This window comes from Vanessa cardui, chromosome 1 (genome assembly GCF_905220365.1).
Source record: "Vanessa cardui chromosome 1, ilVanCard2.1, whole genome shotgun sequence".
Taxonomy (NCBI): Eukaryota; Metazoa; Arthropoda; class Insecta; order Lepidoptera; family Nymphalidae; genus Vanessa; species Vanessa cardui.
Window position 1 is genome coordinate 5,534,916 of NC_061123.1, and position 20,429 is coordinate 5,555,344.

Consider the following 20,429-nt stretch of genomic DNA (forward strand, 5'->3'; position numbering starts at 1 on the left):
GTGAAAATAACCGAGCTTTGTTTTGTATTTTCAACATCTGAAGGAGACAAGTTTCCAAACCTTTAAAAATGATTCCCGAATATTAACTTTAAAATGTCGAAACCAGACAAGAACTGAGGCATAGATTAGTCGTTCTAAACTTAAAATATTATTTGGCTCTCTTTATTTATTTATTCGGTTATAGTGAGATAGACATATTTTAAACAGTGCTTCAAGTAGTAGTACTTTACTTAAAGTAAAGTAAATTTTTCATACCTGTTCCTCAAAGATAGAGGTAGTCTTACTACGACTAAATAATTAGAGGTATTGCTTTGAGACAAGCACAACTAAGTAGGTATCCTCCATCTATCCATCCTTAGTACTGTCGTGTTTCGGTTTGAAGTTGAATGATTCTGAGTGTAACTACAGGCACAAGGGTTATCTTTGATACCAAATTTGATTCTTCATTGCGATATAAGGATTGATTCAAATTACTTTCGACGACAGTGTTCACTTACCATCACACAGCTTACCACCATATATCCATCCACCAAACTACGTTATAAAAAAGGTTGCCACACACTCAATACTTTTGTCATTATCTCAAATAACAAACGACAAATAACATCAGCTATGTCTAATAAACTAACATAAAATAACACAAATTTAATATAAAACATTACTCTTAACGCATCTAGCTTGAAATTACCTTAGAATAATTACAAGAAAGTTGACAGTTTTGTATAACAAACATATTTTGGTCACATATGGAGAAAACACGAACTATCTCCTATCGATATTTCGAAAGTAAATATACCATGCTTTGTCGAACGTTGGAATAAAGGGGATTCATTAATTTAAATGAACATATGTAAATATAATATCAATTTTCACTTATGAAATATATTTTATGGAATACACTTAAATTCGTATCTATCTAATATCAAGAGTATTTCGAATAGCAGTGCCGTTCTATAAGACATCGCATCATTACTCACCCGAGAAATGTTGAAAAATGACTTACATTGCTATTTTATGTGTTTATCCTAGATGTATGTTTGTATATATAATTATGCTATCGTAGCATATGTCGCATATCACATTTTGACATTGCACGATCGTGATCTGCGATTGTTTCGAATTTGTTTTTTACAGAACATCTCCCTTGGATATTTAATTAATGGCATTTCACTGACTTATTGGCCACGTAGTAGGAAATAATTGTTATAAATAATAAAATTACACCAGGAGCTGGATCATATCTTAAAAATTAATGAACTAACGTCTTTGGCACATTATTTACTTTGGCGTTAAATTTTATATTAAGTAAACAGTAATTATTCTTTTGAGATAAAACGAGGGCATTGTATTATTGTATTTGTCTAATATACAAAAATAATTTGTGCCCGAAAATAATATAAAGTCCCTTGAGATACATCTATTGAAACCTTATAGATTTTTGCCATTGGAGGTGAGCAATTAAATTTTTTAACACGTACTTAATTTGTAAGTCTAAAAATATTTACATGAGTAAATAATAATAACAAAAAAAAACAATAAACAATCTCCTTACTATGATAATGAATGAAACTGTAATTCGTTGACATTTTAATGATAATGCTTATGAGTAAAAATCTAAGTAGGAGGTTTTAAGGGCGTGTTACCGACGTGGAGGTTGTTGATTTGAGGCAGAAGGATGGCCGCCGTCGCTATTGTGGTGACCAGCACGAAAACTGCAAGCAATGCTCTGTCTGCTACTACAGCAACCTAAGTTTAAATAAAAAACACAAAATTAAAGATTTTTTATTGTTATTTTCCTAGAGCTGTACTATGCCTCTCATGTTTTTCAACTACAGGAGTATGAATGCTGACGTATGATTCAAACCAAGGATCTGACAATACAACATGGAGTTCATTTAGTGACATCGGATACTTTATTTAAATAAATATTGGACAACATCACATACATTACTCTGATCCCAGTGTAATAACCTAAAACATTTGTGTTATGGAAAATCGATCGACGTAGAAGTAACGATGGTACCACAAACACCCAGACCAAAGATAATATAGAATACTAACGAACTTTTTCTACATCCACTCGGCCGGGAATCGAACCCGGGACTTCAGTGGTGTACCTATGAAAACCGGTGTAGACACAACTCGACCACGGAGGTCGTAATTTTATCATTACTATAAGGTACAATATTTTTATTGTTACTGATTGAAATAATAAAAATATTATATCCCCAAATTAATGGGGTGATATCTTCGCTATGAATGGTCACGGAACGACATTGATATACGAGTTTACGACGTTTCATTTTTATTTTTGTTGAGCGATGCTAGTTTCCTGGGAAATATCTTGTTAACCTCTATTTTGCTTGTTGTAAAGTATTGAAATGCTTGTAACTTTTTAATGTATTTAGCATTGTTATTGGTTTATCTTAAATCTGTTCTATTAAGAAATCAGTCCCTTGAAATAAAAAACAAACGACAATTTTCTCAAAATTTATTGTCTATCAAATATCCAATCGCAGAGAAAACCGTATCTTCCAATGAAATTTGATTTCAATAAAGAATATGTAGTATAATATAATAATATATAATAGAAAAAAACAAACAATGAAAATATATCAACAGTAAAGGAACATATAACGCACATAATTTAGCTATATTTCTTCCAAAACGAACCAATAGGTATTTGTTATTACAAGAAAAAAACAAAAGAATTGATTCAACTCAAAGGAAAAAAATAAATGAGTTAAGAAATAGTGAACAAAGAGATTGTTATGTACGTTGCAGCGTAAGAAAAAAGTCTTTTAACCTTATACTTTAATGACTTCTACTGATCGCTTTTTGTACGTCAAAGGGAGTAAATTCCGAAGCTTTATAGCCTCAGCGTGGAAGGTTTTAGAAAATACCACGACGATGGAGGGGAACGATGGAGGGAAATAGAAAATATCAAGTTAGCTCCTGCTGTTGGATTGTTATTGGATTGGAACTTCGCTAAATTAAGATCGGTAACAAATACGATTGTAATTGGAAGAAGTAAAATAAAGCGGATAACTATAATTATAAAAGCAACTTATTTAAAAGAGTTTCATCATACCGGACAAGGAATATGTACATTAAATTATCATCTATTGAATCTACCGTTCCATTTCTTAAGGTCGAACACGTGCGTACATTCCATGATTTGCGAGCTAAGTATCAACTCACTAAATTAAGCCTTTGACTACTGAACATTTTTTGAACGAATAACTTAATATTTTTATTGGTTCAGTCCCAGGAACAACAACAACAACAGCCTGTAAATTCCCACTGCTGGACTAAAGGCCTCCTCTCCCTTTGAGGAGAAGGTTTGGAACATATTCCACCACGCTGTTCCAATGCGGGTTGGTGGAATAGTCCCAGGAAAAATGTCCCAGGAAGCTAACTAATAACCCGTTGTCCGGGTTTTAACGTTAGGGAGGAGCTAGTCGAATTAACTTTTTAAGTATATCAAGCGATTGTAGTGTTATTGATTGTAGTGTTACCTATTTTAAAAAAAAGGTTATGTTCTAAATATGAAGATGAAGAATAGCAGATGAATATACACCACCTGTTTCCACTCGAGGTTTGCGCGCTCGAGTCGCTCGTTGGCAGCGACGCGTTGCTCGTGCCGAGCGGCCGCGTCTCGCAGCGTGCAACCGCAGCACGCACACCGGGTACACGCGTTCGTGCACACGGACACGACCGCTTCACCCACGCCGACACCCGCACCCACGCCAACCGCGCTCGCCGTACCCCGGTCTGCTAGAAATTATCTCTTAGTATTAAAGTACCAGGAGCCTAAACTATAAAATACATATTGACTTGAGATTTGTAGGAGGTTCATCTTAGTACTTAGTTCTATGTAGAGGCTGAACTAAGATATTACGTAATTTTCATTTGAAAGAACTAGGGAATCTGTTTAATAGAAGCACACTAATAAAATTACATATGTATTGTCGCATACGTTTAGAAAGAATATATAAGTGATAGGTCTAAAACGCAGATATTCTACCTTTTAAACTTAACAAGAGCTAAGTCGCTACTTGGTACTTGTTAAATATTTAAATCAAAACGGCAAAAAGGTCCATTCAAAAAAACAAACTGTTGCGCTTTCCATTTATAAATAGATAGACCGTGGTTTACTTTGAGAATTACAAACAACTCATAATTATTATATCTCTGATTCCTCATTTTTTTCAAATCGAATATAAGTATAAAGGATGGAGATTATTTTAATAATTAATTTAGGTCACAAGTACAACTATATTTTAATATAACATATGTTTTCCATTTACCAAACCCAGTGATATAATCATAGTACATTTACGTACGTCGTACATTTTAGCAGCGTTGTAGTTCTTTTTTTACTTTTTTACCTTTTATAAATGAAGATAAAAAAACATAAAAGTCACATTCATATATGTAATTTTAATCGCATGAATAACTTCGATAATTTCACGATGTCCCTATGAGACAGTTTAAAAGTGCTCTCTTATTGCTGGAACTACATAATTTTAATCGTATAAATATAACCTAGGTTGAACATAATTAATTAGTTACTCACTGAGATGGTTGTGGTTTTGCCGAGCAAAGCGTGGCGAAGCTGGAGGCGGCCCGTCACGTTGCACCTCCGCTTTCAAGCGTGAACCCGTACGTGGATTTACCTGAACGCCCGCTGTTACCGTCACGGCACCGCTGTCGCCCTGGTATTAATATATTTTTTAATGTTATTGATTGGCGGACGAGCAAATGAGCCACCTGATGGTAAGTGGTCACCATAATCCATAGACGATGACGCTGTAAGAAATATTAACTATTCCTTACATCGTCAATGTGCCACCAACCTTGGGAACTAAGATGTTATGTCCCTTGTGCCTGTAGTTACACAAGCTAATAAAGATTTTTTCCAATTGCTTAATATTGTTTCTCTTTAAAAATAGTCTTATTAAACCTTTGTCGTTGCAAATATAAATAAATTGTTCAGACCATGAAAGTAAACAATTCTCCCAAAGAAACAGGGGTTGAAAAGTGAAAAAAAGTCAGATCTTCCATAAGACGATACGATAACATGTTTGACTCTGAAAGACTGTAATATTATTCGACCAGCATATAGTCATTGTTGTTTAATTTATAATAAAGAAGATTTTTATAGAGAAGTACAAATAAAAATAAAAATACTTTTTTAAAATTGAATACTATCGAATCAAATATAATAAGAGTACTATTATTTAAAAATATATATGAAATTAAAAAACCGTAGAGTTGTAATCGGCATATTTTAATTTTTTGGAATTAACTTTTCATTCAGCCATTAAGTAGACCATTCAATAACTTACTCGGAGCAAAATTCACGGTATCTTTCAGTACCGATATCAAGGTTTATTTTTTACTAGTGAAATTTTGCAACGTTTTCAATCTTTTCAGCGTTCGCTTCTGACCGCACTGTTGAGCAACATATTTATAGAATGTATTTTAGAAGCTGTAATCCATTTTGTATGGGAACCAATACTCTATCCACAATTTGCAGTTATTACCACAACAACTCATCTTTGATTTATAATAAAAACTAGCTGTGCTGCGACCTTGTACGCGTTTGAATTTAACAAAAAAAAATATTGTAACCTAAGTTACTCCTTATTATATCAGTCATCTGCCAGTGAAAGTCCCATCAAAATCGGTCCAGCTGTTATAGAGATTAGCCGGAACAAACAGACAGACAGACACAAAAAAATTAAAAAAATGTCATTTTGATATGTACCGTGTATACATGCATTGAGTAAAAAGGCTATTTTATTATTACAAAAAGACACTCCAATTTTATTATGTGTATGTATGTTATATATACGTGTATTTAGCGGAACGAACAAACAACAGAGCTTTATGTGTGTGATAACTGAATTTTAATGAAAAACTCGTCTCTGAAGAATGCTTAACTTAATAAGTGATGAAACTTTGAGAAAAACGAATTGCAAAATTGGGCAAAAAAATTCTTATCAAACTTTGACTTTACTCCGAAGTTTAGGACTACGTTTTAGATTACCCAATCAGTATCAAAACTTTACAAGTGAATATTTAATTTATCTGAAAACGAAATTCGAAAACTCATTTACATATTATAAATTTTAACAAAACACTATGAAATAACCAGTTGTCATCAGCTTATGATCTCGTTTATAAGTTAACAGCCTGTAAATATTCCGCTACGGAGCTAAGGCTACATTTCCTTCCAAGGAGGTTTGCAGCTTCTTCCAACACGCTGCTCCAATACGGGTAGGTGAATAGTAGCAGAGTTTTATTATAAGACAAAGGTTTCTTGACGAAATTTTTCTACACCATCGAGCACGAAATAACTTATAAGCATAAATTAAACAAATGAAAATTGAGCGGTGCTTGCACCCATAATAAGTTAAATACATAATATAAAATAAAAAGGAACTAGTGGACGACGAGTGGTCTTAGATACAGCAACACATTATACTTACTAGTACGTTTTAGTTCATAACATTTTTGTAAAAGATTCTAATTATCCATGATGCTTCTCCAATTTAGAATCTAAGCAGATATATAATCTAAGAAGATAAGCTTACAAATAATGATCGTTTCAATAAAATTGCACATAGCATTTAAATTACTTCTTTTCTACAATATATTTGAATAAGCGTATTTGAAAGAAAGTTGTTGAGACGGTAAAGGTCGCTAAATTATATACTTATTTATAATATCTTAATTGCAATAATATGATTAATGATTTTGCCCAGACGGATAAATTTAATATATTATTGATATTTGGATAAATATTTATGATAAAAATAAATCAGAAATTAGGCTCAATAAAAATATTAAATATCTATATATTAACAAAATAAGAATCCTCTTCACCAAAGGAAATTTTGGTAATTAGTAAATTATTTTGAAGTATAATAATCAAACAAAAGTCGGAAAAGATCACTAATTAGACCATGTGAATTGTAGTAGATAGTAGAGTATTCAATTAGAGGCTACTTTTCATATGTTCATTTGTAAGTTATATTTATTTTATGTTCTGTGGTGAAAGAAATGAACTCGAGAAAACCTGCATGTCGAATGGAACTCTTTCACATGCGTATCACTAACCCGCATTGGAGCACCGTAGTTGAAAAAGCTCTAAGCCTACTTAACGAGCAAAAGCCTCCAACCTCCGCCCAGCTATGGAAATTTGTATTTTATTTTAATTATGCTTTAACTGAATGGAAACTTGGCTATCAAATTAGTGTTCTATATATAAAATACATCAATAGTGGTGATCGGCTATTTTTATCCACAATTATTTTCTTATGGAAATTAAAACTTGACAATAATTCATAATCTATTTTTGCACTCGGAAGATAATTAATTTTCAATCCACATTATTTTCAGTAAAAATACCATAGCATTAAACTAAAAATGGATACAGTTATTTAAGAACCATGTTTTTTATTTTTAGTTGGTGGACCTCGATATTTCGACATTATCTACCTACGAATGTCTTGTTCACGAGACTGAAGTTTGCGGGTGGATGTTGAACCACCGTATTAATTAATTAGAATAATAAAATAACCATGTTCATTTAAAATCTTATATTAGGGTGAATTTCCCAGGAACAAAAATTACGTGGCATCAATGAAATCGGTACTATAAAACATGGTTATAATGTTCTAACATTTTTTTCTGGTTAGGTGATATAGTAATCTATGTGTAGCACTAAATATGAAGTTAAATAGGATTAATAGAAGCTCCAAAAAAAAAGTTACATCTCGAAATCTTTCATTGCCGTGTTTGTCCACACATTACCTCGATGTGTATTATACGTCATTGATAAAAATCTATTGGTTATTTATATTAAAACCAAGTTTTAATTGATACGTGAACAGTTAAAGTATTGTTACGGAATACATTTATTCATATATTACAACAATACAAAGAATGGTTAATAAAAATACATTTGTCCTAGAACTACCTTTCATCGCCGTGTCCTAAATATATTTAAGAATATTGTTTTATCTAAGGACTTGCGTCCCCCACACCTGTGCGCTAAACGTTGCATGATAGTTTCGCTCGGTGCTCCACGTGGAAGCACGTGCATACGTGCCTACGTTTTCGCGCCATAAAGGTAAGTATTCGATTTTTATGTTACTGGACATTTTTTCTATCATCGCCGTGGATAGACCTAACTTCTATTTGAATAAGTTTGTCCTCTTGATTAGGCATTCGATAGAATGCCATTTGTCTTATGTTTATTTGTGACGTGTTAATTACTCTGAATAATTAATAGATTTTTGGCTACTTGATGTTTTTGCCTTGATTTTCATCGCCGTGCTCTCATTGCCATGGTTTCCATGGCCAAAATTTGCTATGGAAATGAAACAAAAACACGGTGATGAAACGAAATTTCATTGCCATGCCTTTTAAAAGAATTTAGTTTCATTGCCATGAGCAGTTGTTTCATTTCCGTGACTTATGTTTTCATCGCCACGGTATGGTTAAGGAAAGAAACAATCTGTAGTATACATTCAACTACAAAAATATATCTCCACGTTAACCTTACGAAATTATATACATTTGGACACAATATACACTCAAACATACGCACACACAATCGCGCACACACTCACACACGCACAAACTTATAGTCACACACACACGCACAAACTTATAGTCACACACACATATATTAGAGTCTAATTATAAACATAATAATGGGTTGCTTATTTTTAGAAAACCAAGATGCCTAAACCGAAACTATTGGAAGAGGAGAGAAAGGAAAGAAGAAGATTGGCCGAACAAAAGCGACGTGAAAAATTAAGAAGCGACCCTGTTTTACGAGAGGAGTATTTAAATAAAGAAGATGAATAGGCTATTTTGATTTGTGAAGTGCAAAAATATATCTTTGTGATCTAAGTTAATATTGAAGTATAGATAATAATAATGAGAAGAGTGAATTTGAAAGGCTGATATTCCTGTTAACAGTGCTATACTGTTGGTGTTAATTAGATGTAAGTGTTAATTAGAAAGGCTGATTGTATTCTATAATATGATTTCTTTATTGGAAAACGATGAACATACCAAGTTCACACCCTTTTGTATGGTTTATCTTTCTTGCTACACTACACATACCTATCATATCTAAAAACGAACCGTAGACAAAGAGTGTAATCTTGTTGAATCCAATACTGTAAGTCTGTATTAAATATAAGATTTAATAGAGAAAAGGTAAAAAATATTATGTTGATAATAAGGCTGTGACTAGGTAGGCCCTACGATTTGTCCAGACTTGATTTAATCATAATAAATAATTGTTTATTCGCGAATTGTAAAATTATGTTGTGTTAAGTATATATTGTTAGCAATACCTATTGCATACTTTAGAAAAGTTTATTTTTATTTGATAATTTCTGTTCTGTTAATTTTTTTTGTGTAAGAACTTAAAATAAATGATTGTGTTGCTTTGATTCTATTAAAATTTTGTTTAATTTTACTCCTATGCAAGAAGATTATTGAGAAGAGGGTAAAAAGAGTGCATGTATATGTGTATGCCTTTCCCTCTCAGAGACATGGATGTGTCCATCCCAGGTAAGTATTAAATACATATAAAAATATCATGTGTTATTGGATTTTTTCATTACCGTGGATTGATTCTATCATTCCCGTGGCACAGTTCTTTCATTGCCGTGGACACATGTTTCATTGCCGTGCATCCATGTTTCATCGCCGTGGCACGAAATTTTTAATCTTGTATATCTAGTTAGTTTTTTAAGCTATCTGCTAGATATTAAGCAAGAATACATATATTATCAAAAACTTGAATAAACACTATTTTTTCTTGTTCTAAAGTTGCAGAATAAAAAATCCACGGAAATGAAGATTTTATTGGACCTGTTGAAATTCACCCATTAAACAGATACGTATATATCTACATAAATTAATGAATAATTCCGATATGGTTCACAGTAGTCAACGTGTCTAAGTAAAAAACGCCTATGTATTAATTGTATAACTTGAACACATAATTTATAAACGTTTCAGATTCGCTACAGTTACCAGATAAACCGCAATTTGAATCGAAAATTCAGTCCCCGAAAGGTTCCAATACAAATTTGACATTTCCCAAGACGACCACAACGTTATCGATCGAGCAATTCGTTACGTAGTTTTGGCTCATAATATTAACATCTAAAAGGCCTAACACTATCGAAGTCGTGATTAGAATAAGGACGACGACTAATCGATGGAATAAATAAAATTAACTTCGGCACCTTTTGCACGTGCACGTGACCGAATATATTTCGTGACAGTTATTTATTTTGAAAATCGAACCTTTGTTGTAATTTGCATGTTAATTCAATGTTTATAGTAAAGTATTAAAAACAGTCCTCTTGCGAGTTGTTGTAGTTGCCTTTACAAGAAAAACTTTTTTTTAACTAAGACACAGCGGTTCTAAAATATGAAAGGGGATGAAAAGGAAAATTGAATTGAAGAATCGACTAATAATTTTATGAAAATCAATAAAATATTAACAACTCCTAACCAGACTCTTGAAGTGATGTACGTCTGACATCGTTATTAAAAGCTTTTGAGTTTATAATTTAAGTAACAGTGTAAATTATTTTTATCGATATTAAAAACCATGGCACCTCATTATGCCATGGGTACGTTTATTCAGCGAGCACTGAATACGCGTCATAAGTTTTCTTTAATGTGTTGTGATCGAATATCACGAAAGTCACACGTATTCCAATATGTTCTTGTTCAATAGTAAATCAATTTTTTTTTGAAGTGGAAATTGCCGCTTTGTGGTTGGTGGTGGCATCTATTAACAACAACCCTTGAGAGCTTTGCTATTATGTCCAATGTCCCCGTTGCTACACTGATCCTTCAAATCGGAACTCGAAAATACGAAGGATTGCTGTTTTCCTTTAAAATATGTATATAACACTGACAGCTTAATACCTGACTTTCAAGGGAGACCATTGATTGTTTGCACGTATTATATAATTTTGTGTATGTATATATCTTAGAAATATATTTAAAGCAAGAAAATATCTTGAACTGAACTGAACTCTAGCCGTTGCTCGTTGAAGCAGAAATACTGCTCCAGTAACTCAACCGGACATAAATATAATTTTATATATAAAGATGCATATAAAAACACTTGTATGCTATACTATTGTACATTTCATTTCATATAAAATATGCAAGTTGACACTAAGATATAGGTGCAAATTTATTTCAAAGATATGACACAATGAATTTTCCATAAAGTTATCTAGTGACATCGAATTATTTTTGTCTAAAAACAATAAGGGGTATTTCGAATTTACTATATAGCCAAACTGGCTACGTAATAGGAAGTGGTCATCAACGCCCACAGACATTGGCGCTGTAAGAAATATTAACCATTCCTTACATTGTAAAAGCATGAACTAGCTGGGGAACTAAGATTTCATGCCTGTAGTTACACTGGTATTAGCAACTAAGCATTGTTGGTAAAATTCCTTGCATAAAGCCCCATCAACAAGTTACAATGAAATATTTTTTAAATATTCACTTATAATACTTATAAGGAACACTTCGTTTACGAATAAAACATAAGAGTTAGAAAAATATATAAGGTGTAACAGTGTTTTTTGTAATTCATCGATCTGATTTTATTTTTAATATATGAATATAAAGTAGTGAATAGTCTAGCAAATGGTAAAGTCATTCATACATACACACCGGTACTCGAAAAAACCGCAACTCATACTTTCAATGAGGTATAATATATTATTAATGAATGGTAACCTCATATTTGGTCCTTTTTCCTATGTGAAAACCCTTTTAATAGATCGCCCTCTCCACATGAAGAGAGCTGAGCGATATGTGTGACCAGCGGAATCTATCTTTGCGTAGCACTACAAGCTTACTTGCGCATAGTCCTAGCTCTACAACCTGTTAAAACCGGCCTTTTACGGTGTAATAAAATGATATAACTGATCGATTAAGCATTTTATTCTTAATCATAGTAGAAGTAATAATAGTAAAATAAAAAATATATATTTTGGTTTTACATGTATATGATAACATTTATTTCTCAACTCTCTGCATTACGCGTATAATGTAATATAATATTATTTCCTATAGTAAACAGACATAAATTAAAATTAAGGATTGAATTATTTGCAGTAATTTGTAACGATCGCGTTATTTAATACTAAATATCACGTTACAGAAAATAAAAACTAATTAACGACTTCACCAGCGACGAGAGTACGGATAGACGGTATAAGCAGGGGTCGACGTTTCGAAACACTTCAAAATGAAAACAAGCCTTTGTTACCTTTGTAAGTCCGTTCTACCGCGTACATTTATAGAGAACTACGCCTAGCTTAATATCCAATTGTTACTTATATTGCCCACTCTAATAACTAATTATTAATTCCTATAAACATTAATAACGTTTTCCAACGTGATTTTGATAATTAAGTGCATGTATACTTTATAAGTTTAGCTAAGATATTTTATAAGAGATACGAAGGTTTCTTATAAAAAAACAATCAAATTTTTCGTTGTTTGATTCGTTTGTCATCCAATTGAGTTGAAACAATAAATAGTTAGTAATATGTGGTGTAGTAAAGTAATCAAAAAAGTCGTGCAGTAGTCAGTATTTCATAAAAGTAATAAAGAATAGTAAGTATTTCGTTGTATGTGTGCGTAGTTTTCGTATGTTGTTAAATTATGTGTATAAATTACCTTCTGTGCATCAGTATCGAAGTAGATGCAGAGCATGCGCGCAAGCCGCTGCAGCACGAGCTCGCGCACCAGGGCCGGTACAGGCTGCCCTCTCACTCCTCTACGAAAAAAACGCTCGTTATCTCTAAACACTTCCTCATATCCACATAATAAATAAGTATAATCTATGAAAGATAATATTTTAAAAAGATTGATATTCGTCTTAAAAAAAAAAATTAATTTTCATTATTAATCAATTTAAGCGCCACATTTTAAGTTCCTTTAACAGGCAGCGGCATCGTTTTTTATTTTATCCATTTTCGAATTACGGGGCTTTTAAGACCTCGTATGAAAACTATCATAATACTTTTATTAGACCCGTAACGTTTAATAAACGAATACTCGATATGATGGCATGTGATTGAATTTTATTTCTTCATTGCGATACGTGGCCAAAGAGACAGAGTATTAAAGTAGGTACGCCATACCATTTTGTTGTCAATAGGCATCATAAAAATATATTTATCACTTTCCTACAATATATCAAATAGAAGTTACGATCTCCGTATGACAGAGAAATCTATGTTTTTTAGCCGCACCGCAAGGCACATACGGGGCGTATGAGACCTCGCTCCTCACTGAAAGTGTTGATTATGGATTGAACGCAAAAAGTTATCAAAATGTCGAAATTCTTGTCACCCACTTCACAATTCACTTTATCAAAAAACATGAAATCAGAATAGCTGTTTAATTTATTAACTGTTTTAATTTAGTATTAAAATATTTCGAGTGAATACTACGTGTACATCTAACTAGCAATGGTGGCATCAGACGGTCTCGTGATCGAGGCCTTTAGCTTTGACAATTTTAATTAAAGTTTTAGTAATTTCCCGATACGAGAATTATGAACTCCGGGTGTCGTGTAGTCTAAGAGACATTAATTATAAAAAAATATATATATTGGCAGTTATAGGGACTGCCGATAGAAGTGAGGGCTTAGAACTTTTATTATTAAAATTGGAAATTTCCTAATGTATATTTTAAAATTATCAAAATGAGTCGAATATGATTCGCACATTTATTGACACTTCGAGCATCTTCTATATGCATGTTTAAATGGTTTTTATTCTTATAACCCAAAATCCGCATTTTTTCGTAAATTTCTGCTAATAAAATCAAATGCTATAAAATTATAGTCTTTTTCATAAAATAATTTATTTAATGGAATGAAAGTCGGGACCTATTTAAAAAAAAAAAAACAATTTAAATAATACGTAAACTTTACACATTACTTAATTTTACAAAGAAATACTGTTATTAAGCACGCGCATAGAATACGGCCTGCGCATGCGCCTTTCATGAGCAGAGAGTAGACCTCTCTTACAGACCAACTATAAGAGAGAGAGAGAGAGAGTCTATAAGTTTTCCTCTACTAAAAATTGCCCAACGCAGCTGAAGAAATTTCCACTTCAAAAAGAAAAAATATTATGGTGTACAATTACAAAAAATAGCCAACAGTAATAAAGTTATATTAGGTATTGATTCTCACACATTCGAATTGAAGTACCTCATCATTCTTAGATGATGATTACTATAATTATTATTATTTACCGGCCCATCTTTATAACATGCCATTAATGCACAATCATATGTATTATAACAGTATAGAAGATTGAATAGATAGCTCTCGGAAGACGCTCCGAGAAATGAACACAATATATCAGCTTTATTGGCGTACTTATAAGCGAAGGAACTGTGTATGGGATAGTGTCATACAATTAATATTAACAAAAGCTAGTAACTTCTAAATGTATTCATCAGTTGTTATATGTGAAATTCACAATAAAACCTTCTTTAATGATTTACCCAAAGTTTCTATTCCCTAATTTTGCCCCCGGTACACTATTTATACACTATTTTTGTAACACAACCAAGGACTAACAAAATATAGCTGCAGTGATTTAAAATAGTATTTACTTACTTATTATGTTGTTTTAAATTTACGAAAACTTCCCATAAATTTTACTTAATCGCTAAAACAAAGTAACTGACATATAACTGTTTACGTACTTTAATCAGACTTAACCAATTTCCATATTTCTAACATCAGAAATAATGCACATCCATACAAACTTTAGTCCCTCGATTCATTTCAGAGAGGATTACCATTTAGAGATGAATTTTGTAAAATTTTCTACACTATCACTGTTACGTTTTCACGGACAAATCACCAAGCAATAAAGATTTTGATAGCATTTGTGAAGCAAACTAAGCCCTCGAAAAAGAATATAGTTTTAATTTTTTATACCTAACAGGTGTTACGTTAGGTTAGGTTATATTAGTCAGCAGATGGGGTGCATGTCAGTCGCTTCCTCGTTGCGCACCCTGGGCAACGAGGCCGGCTTGAGTTTGCTCGTCGGCCACGGCTAAGACTGACGCGGAGGAAGGCCGCAGGGGTCGCTCCTAGTACTTTTCCGAACCTCGACGGAGTGGACTGTGTGAGCGGCTTCGTGGCAAATAAGGGAGTTACGTTGTAACGTCTAGTTTGCTTCTCAACTTTTCGTTACACGTGTATATAGGTGTAAATAGTTTATAAAATTGTAAATACACATACAGCGGAGGGCTCGTTTTGAGCGTGTAAATAGTTGTACAAATTATATATATATATAGCGGAGGGCTCGTTATGAGCGTTGAAAGAGTGGTGGTCCACCGTTTCAGGTGTGGAGGTACACCGGTGGTTGGCTGCGGAGCCAGTCATGTTTCCCGCCCGGGGCGCCAGCTTTTGGCGCCCAGCCTCCAGTGGCGGACTCGGGGGAATCCATCGAGGAGGTCCGGTCGAGTCACTTTAACAAGACGGAGGCAAAGGAGGCAGGCGCGCCCTTAGGCGTGCATTCAAATATTTGACCGTCTTACGCCGTTCGCCGCAGGTTCCCGTAGTACCACTACGCGGTCCGGTGGAAACCCGAGGAGGTTTTAGTGGGTAGGACAGGGCCTTCTGCCCTGGCACGGGGCCCCGGCTCTCAGGCCCCGGTTGTGTCACACATACCCGTCCCGGGCCCCCGGCCGGGCGGGAGGCGTAAATGCCTCCTCCTCCTCCAAAAAAGGTTAGTCAGCAGATGCTGACTATCCCCTTGAACGTGAACGAAGGCGCGGTTGACACATAGTTTAATGTAACGGTAATAACACTAGACGCTCACAATTATTCGATATGAAACTAATTGATATCAATTAAAGTTTCGATAAAGTTAACTTCTCAGTTAACGTCTCACTTTAACTCCGAAACTTTAGCAATTTAGCCGTGGCAATAGAATTTTAAATTTAAATGATGTACCGAGTCGTAATGAGAATTAAGGAACTATTATCTACATAATTAAAGTAGAAGTTTTCTTTAATGCTTGCTTGCTTAATTGAAGAAACATTAAACTCAACATACATGAAACATATACTAGAATACGTAGTACGTTTCGGAAAAGGTTTTTGTGTATAATACAATGATAACAGATAGTACCGCTTCACTGTTAATAAAAGACTATTGTAGCGACAAGAATAAACGTTATTTTCTTTTAATTACATAATTACAGCCCGAAGACATAAGATTGAATGAGTTAATTAGAAAAATAGAACTTGCCTGTAAGATATATTGAGTGTCACGACCGACAGGGACGCTGAGAAGGAAACCAGGCACGTACTCACTCCATAATACAAACCTGTAATAAATCAAGTGTTTAGAGACAAAACAAATCGAATCGAATTGTCATTACAAGTGCCTCTTGTAAGGGACGAGAGGAATGACATAATTATTTTCTGTTTCTATCGAGGTACGCTCATTTATTAATGAGATAGTATTAGCTCGTTATAACCTCTACAGTAAATTACAAAGTCTTGTGTTTGGGTTGTTATTTTCTTGGATTTTCCACTTATTATTTGAAAATTGTTACGCAATTTATTTATATTCCTTATTTTGTTAGGTAATATGAAATTATTAACAGATAAAAAGATCTAAATTGATCCTTAAACACATATGACATTAGGTAGTAATACAAGTTTTTCCAAAAAAATGATCTATATAATAAAACTTCTGAAACAAATGAGCGACCCTCAATTTTATCGGTGTCATAAGTACATATATATAACTATATTAATATATAGACAAAACTTACTTATGAGAGGCGTCTTTTCGGTGGGTGGAAGTGTATCACGAATCGTCATTAAGAAAACCGTCATTGATAGTAACGCACTTATACCCAGAGTCACCTTCTCACCGGACTCCGATGGCACGTAGAACACCAGCAACGCTAAAATAATTAATATAATGTAAACCCTATTTAGTAATACATCGCTGTCACAGTAGGTATACCGAAATAAATATCCATCTATAACAAACGATGAATTATAAAACATATTTTCATTTCCGTAAAGTAATTTATAAATTTCATAATGAAACCTTAGTTTCATCTTTCCATTACCTTAGAATAATTAACGAAAACATTCCCGTAGATAAATAAGACCTCCCCCGGCAATATTATTCGCAGTAAACCGTCGGAAATATCAGTGTAAATTGAAATCAATTTCAAACAGATTTACGCTAAGTATTTTCTGAGTAACAACGACAAACATCGTTCATGGTTTCAATTTAAAGTTTTACTAATAATATAAAACTACGTCGATGTTCTTTACGATTGTAATACTATTAGCTAAGTTTTCCTAGTGTAAAGAACGCATGTTTTCAACTCTCAGATCGCATATATTACATATGAAAACAAAAAATTCTCCACTGTTTCTATGACTATATAATTCAGGTTGAACTTAATTCATAATATGTATGGGAATGAAAACATCGTGACGTAAGTAACAACTATTGGTCGAATGAAAATCAGCCTTTCGTTCATCCACCGAGCAGCGTACTGCATTGTACGTTTTAGCGGTCTATACCTAAAGTGAGACATTCTTCTGTCGAAGAATATGTCTTTAAAAAGATATCAGAAACCAGCTAACTGATTGTAGTGAAAAGTCTAAAAATAGAGCCAAGGTATATGCGACTTCGCGAAAAATCTTTAAATTTTACCATACATTTTTTTTCTCTATAAGACAATCATGCGAGTATAACATGTCTTTTAATAAGTACAACGATATAAAATCAAATTTATTCTCGTTACAAAACTAACACAAGCCATAAGCGATTCTCTTATGATGTAGTATATTTTTTATGCCACTCTTTAATAAACTAATTTTAAATATAACATTTTTCTTTATAACTTTATTAAAAGGAAATCATTTGTCTTTTATTATTTTATTAAGTCATGTGACGTACACTGAGATTTCCATAGACAAAGTTTCGCTATAATAGTTTTGCTAACGTTCGTTTCGAAACCCCAAGACGAGCTAATTTATGTTACGACATAATTGAATATATCTTGAAATTATAACCAAACTCAAGATATCTTAGTTAATTGATTTTACTTAAAAGTAACAATAATTAATATAACGTAACAAATCAAAGTGTTTATTTTTAAGTAATTTCGAAATGATTATAAAACAATATCGAAACAGATTTAAAATTAATTCATTCCAATTGCACTTTACAATTTATTATATTTATTTATATATAATATAGGTAAATATACTTGTATAAGTCTAAATTTAACTTGTAAATTTATTTTCAAAGCAGAACCTATGATATTTTATTTAGAATCTCACTGAATTAAAAACTATTTTCGAAACAACAATGACACACTTTTAACGAGCTGCGGATGAAAATTCTATCCGAAATAACTATCAATAACAAACGGAAACCAAAGCTTTTTATATCGTATAGGTCACTGCACTGAAATAGTAACAATCACATACGTCAATGCGCCACCAAACTCGGGAAATCAACTGTTATGTCCTTTACCTTTTTCTTTTTTCTTTATGGTATAGGTTAGCGAACGAGGATATGGGCCACCTGATGGTATGTGGTCACCATCACCCATAGACAATGACGCTTTAAAAAATATTAACTATTCCTTACATCGTCAATGTGCCATCAACCTTGGGAACTAAGATGTTATGTCCCTTGTGCCTATAGCTAAACTGGCTCAGTTACCTTTCAAACTTGAATACAACAATTCGAAGTGTTATTTTCTTGTAGAAATGTAACATCTAATACGTTCAATGTATAAATATTCTTTAAAAGTTATCGTGTCTAAGATTCTATTTAAAATTTTCAAGGACATCAAGTTCGAAGGCAGTAAAGTTCGTAGCTCGCTGCAACTTAAAAACTTGGAAGAGCGTATCTTAGACGAGTGAGAGATAAATTATTTCATATAATGTTTGAAAATACCTCGTCATGATAAATTGTTGGTCGGGTACTTAAATTTACATTAATTTGACTAATGATTGTAAAATTATTTGAATTCGCATCAATCATAAACGTAAAGTAAAATGTAAAGTGAGAGTCGGTAAACGTCCCACGGCTGGGATTCCTCCTGTCATGAGGTCACCAATGAGGTCATCGTTTGGAGTTTAATCCACCATATTGGTTTAGTTTGGATTTGTTGATACACTGGTGGCAGAATCAGAATCCGACTCACTTTCTCCTATGTAAGAATCGGTCTTACGAATTTGTGATATTTTCATACACCACAAAATATAAAATTTAATAGAAACAAATTACCAGTCACATGAAAATTAGGTCTAAATTTGCTATCTTCGTTTATGGTTTACGTTATCCAGCCACTCGTCAATCTCTTGCGTAAATAACACTGAGAAATATATACATTGATATCCAGTTGTATTAAATCGCAGTTTACTTTTATTCTTCCACATCGATTCAATTTAAATACGTTTTGTATTTCAAACAGTTGCAGTTGACAAGTATTTTGAATTCAATACTCCTAACGACCACATAAATTTGAATCGCTTACATTGCTATACACATAAATCATTCACAAAAATGGATCGGAAGGCACAGGTCAGTAGAGATATGTTGAATAAAATGAAAATGATATTTCAAAATGAAACAATACAAAACACTTACCGATACCGTTGATGAGAAGACACGGTAGGATCAGATTGAATACGTAAAACATGGGGCGTCTTTGTAATTTGATGATGTAAGTTATGTCTGGGTAGGGCTCCACGCAGCACGAGTAGTACTGGTTGTGTTTGATCGCTTCGAAGCTCACGAGATCGAACTCACCATTCGTTTGATAGTTCGTCGTGTCACCCTCGTCAAATTGTTTCTTTAGGTCCAACTGTTAAACAAAGTTCGAATTCAATTTAATAAAGATATTATAACCATTTTATATCCACTCCTGTAAAATACTCTTAATATAAGCGTATGTACATACTACGTGTATTTTAGCAATATTATCGGCAATAACTCAGAGTGATCGCAATGAAGTTGTCGCAGTGGATTTAAAAGGTAAGTAAATAAATAAATATTATTAAAATTCATTATACATAAATACCTACTAATTGAAGAATTATAGAAACGTAGCTCGTTTAAATATTTCTACGCATGAATCAGCATTTGATTTTAACCGGATTTAATTCCAGCGCATACAACTTTCTCTACTAAATTTTTCACAAAGCAATCGAGTGTCGAGTGTTTTAAATGAATTCAGATTTCAAAAGGAAATTCTTTCATTGCGCTCCCATAGTATATAGATTTTAAGCACCCAGGAATTGCAATTTCAAGTCAATAA

General features: G+C 33.1%; 1 protein-coding gene across 1 annotated transcript in view; it reads right to left on the reverse strand.

The window, feature by feature from the left end:
• Nucleotides 1-1,583: 1,583 nt before the first annotated feature.
• The window catches only part of LOC124530761 (neuronal acetylcholine receptor subunit alpha-10-like), a 54,673-nt gene continuing 35,827 nt past the window's right edge, over nucleotides 1,584-20,429 (reverse strand). Inside the window, exons 5-11 of the mRNA XM_047105036.1 lie at nucleotides 19,760-19,976; nucleotides 16,902-17,036; nucleotides 16,370-16,448; nucleotides 12,763-12,862; nucleotides 4,580-4,718; nucleotides 3,584-3,774; nucleotides 1,584-1,746 (exon numbers count right to left, since the gene is read on the reverse strand). Of these exons, the coding sequence (XP_046960992.1) occupies nucleotides 1,615-1,746; nucleotides 3,584-3,774; nucleotides 4,580-4,718; nucleotides 12,763-12,862; nucleotides 16,370-16,448; nucleotides 16,902-17,036; nucleotides 19,760-19,976 (993 nt within the window). The 3' untranslated portion in view covers nucleotides 1,584-1,614. The remainder of the gene's footprint in view (nucleotides 1,747-3,583; nucleotides 3,775-4,579; nucleotides 4,719-12,762; nucleotides 12,863-16,369; nucleotides 16,449-16,901; nucleotides 17,037-19,759; nucleotides 19,977-20,429) is intronic.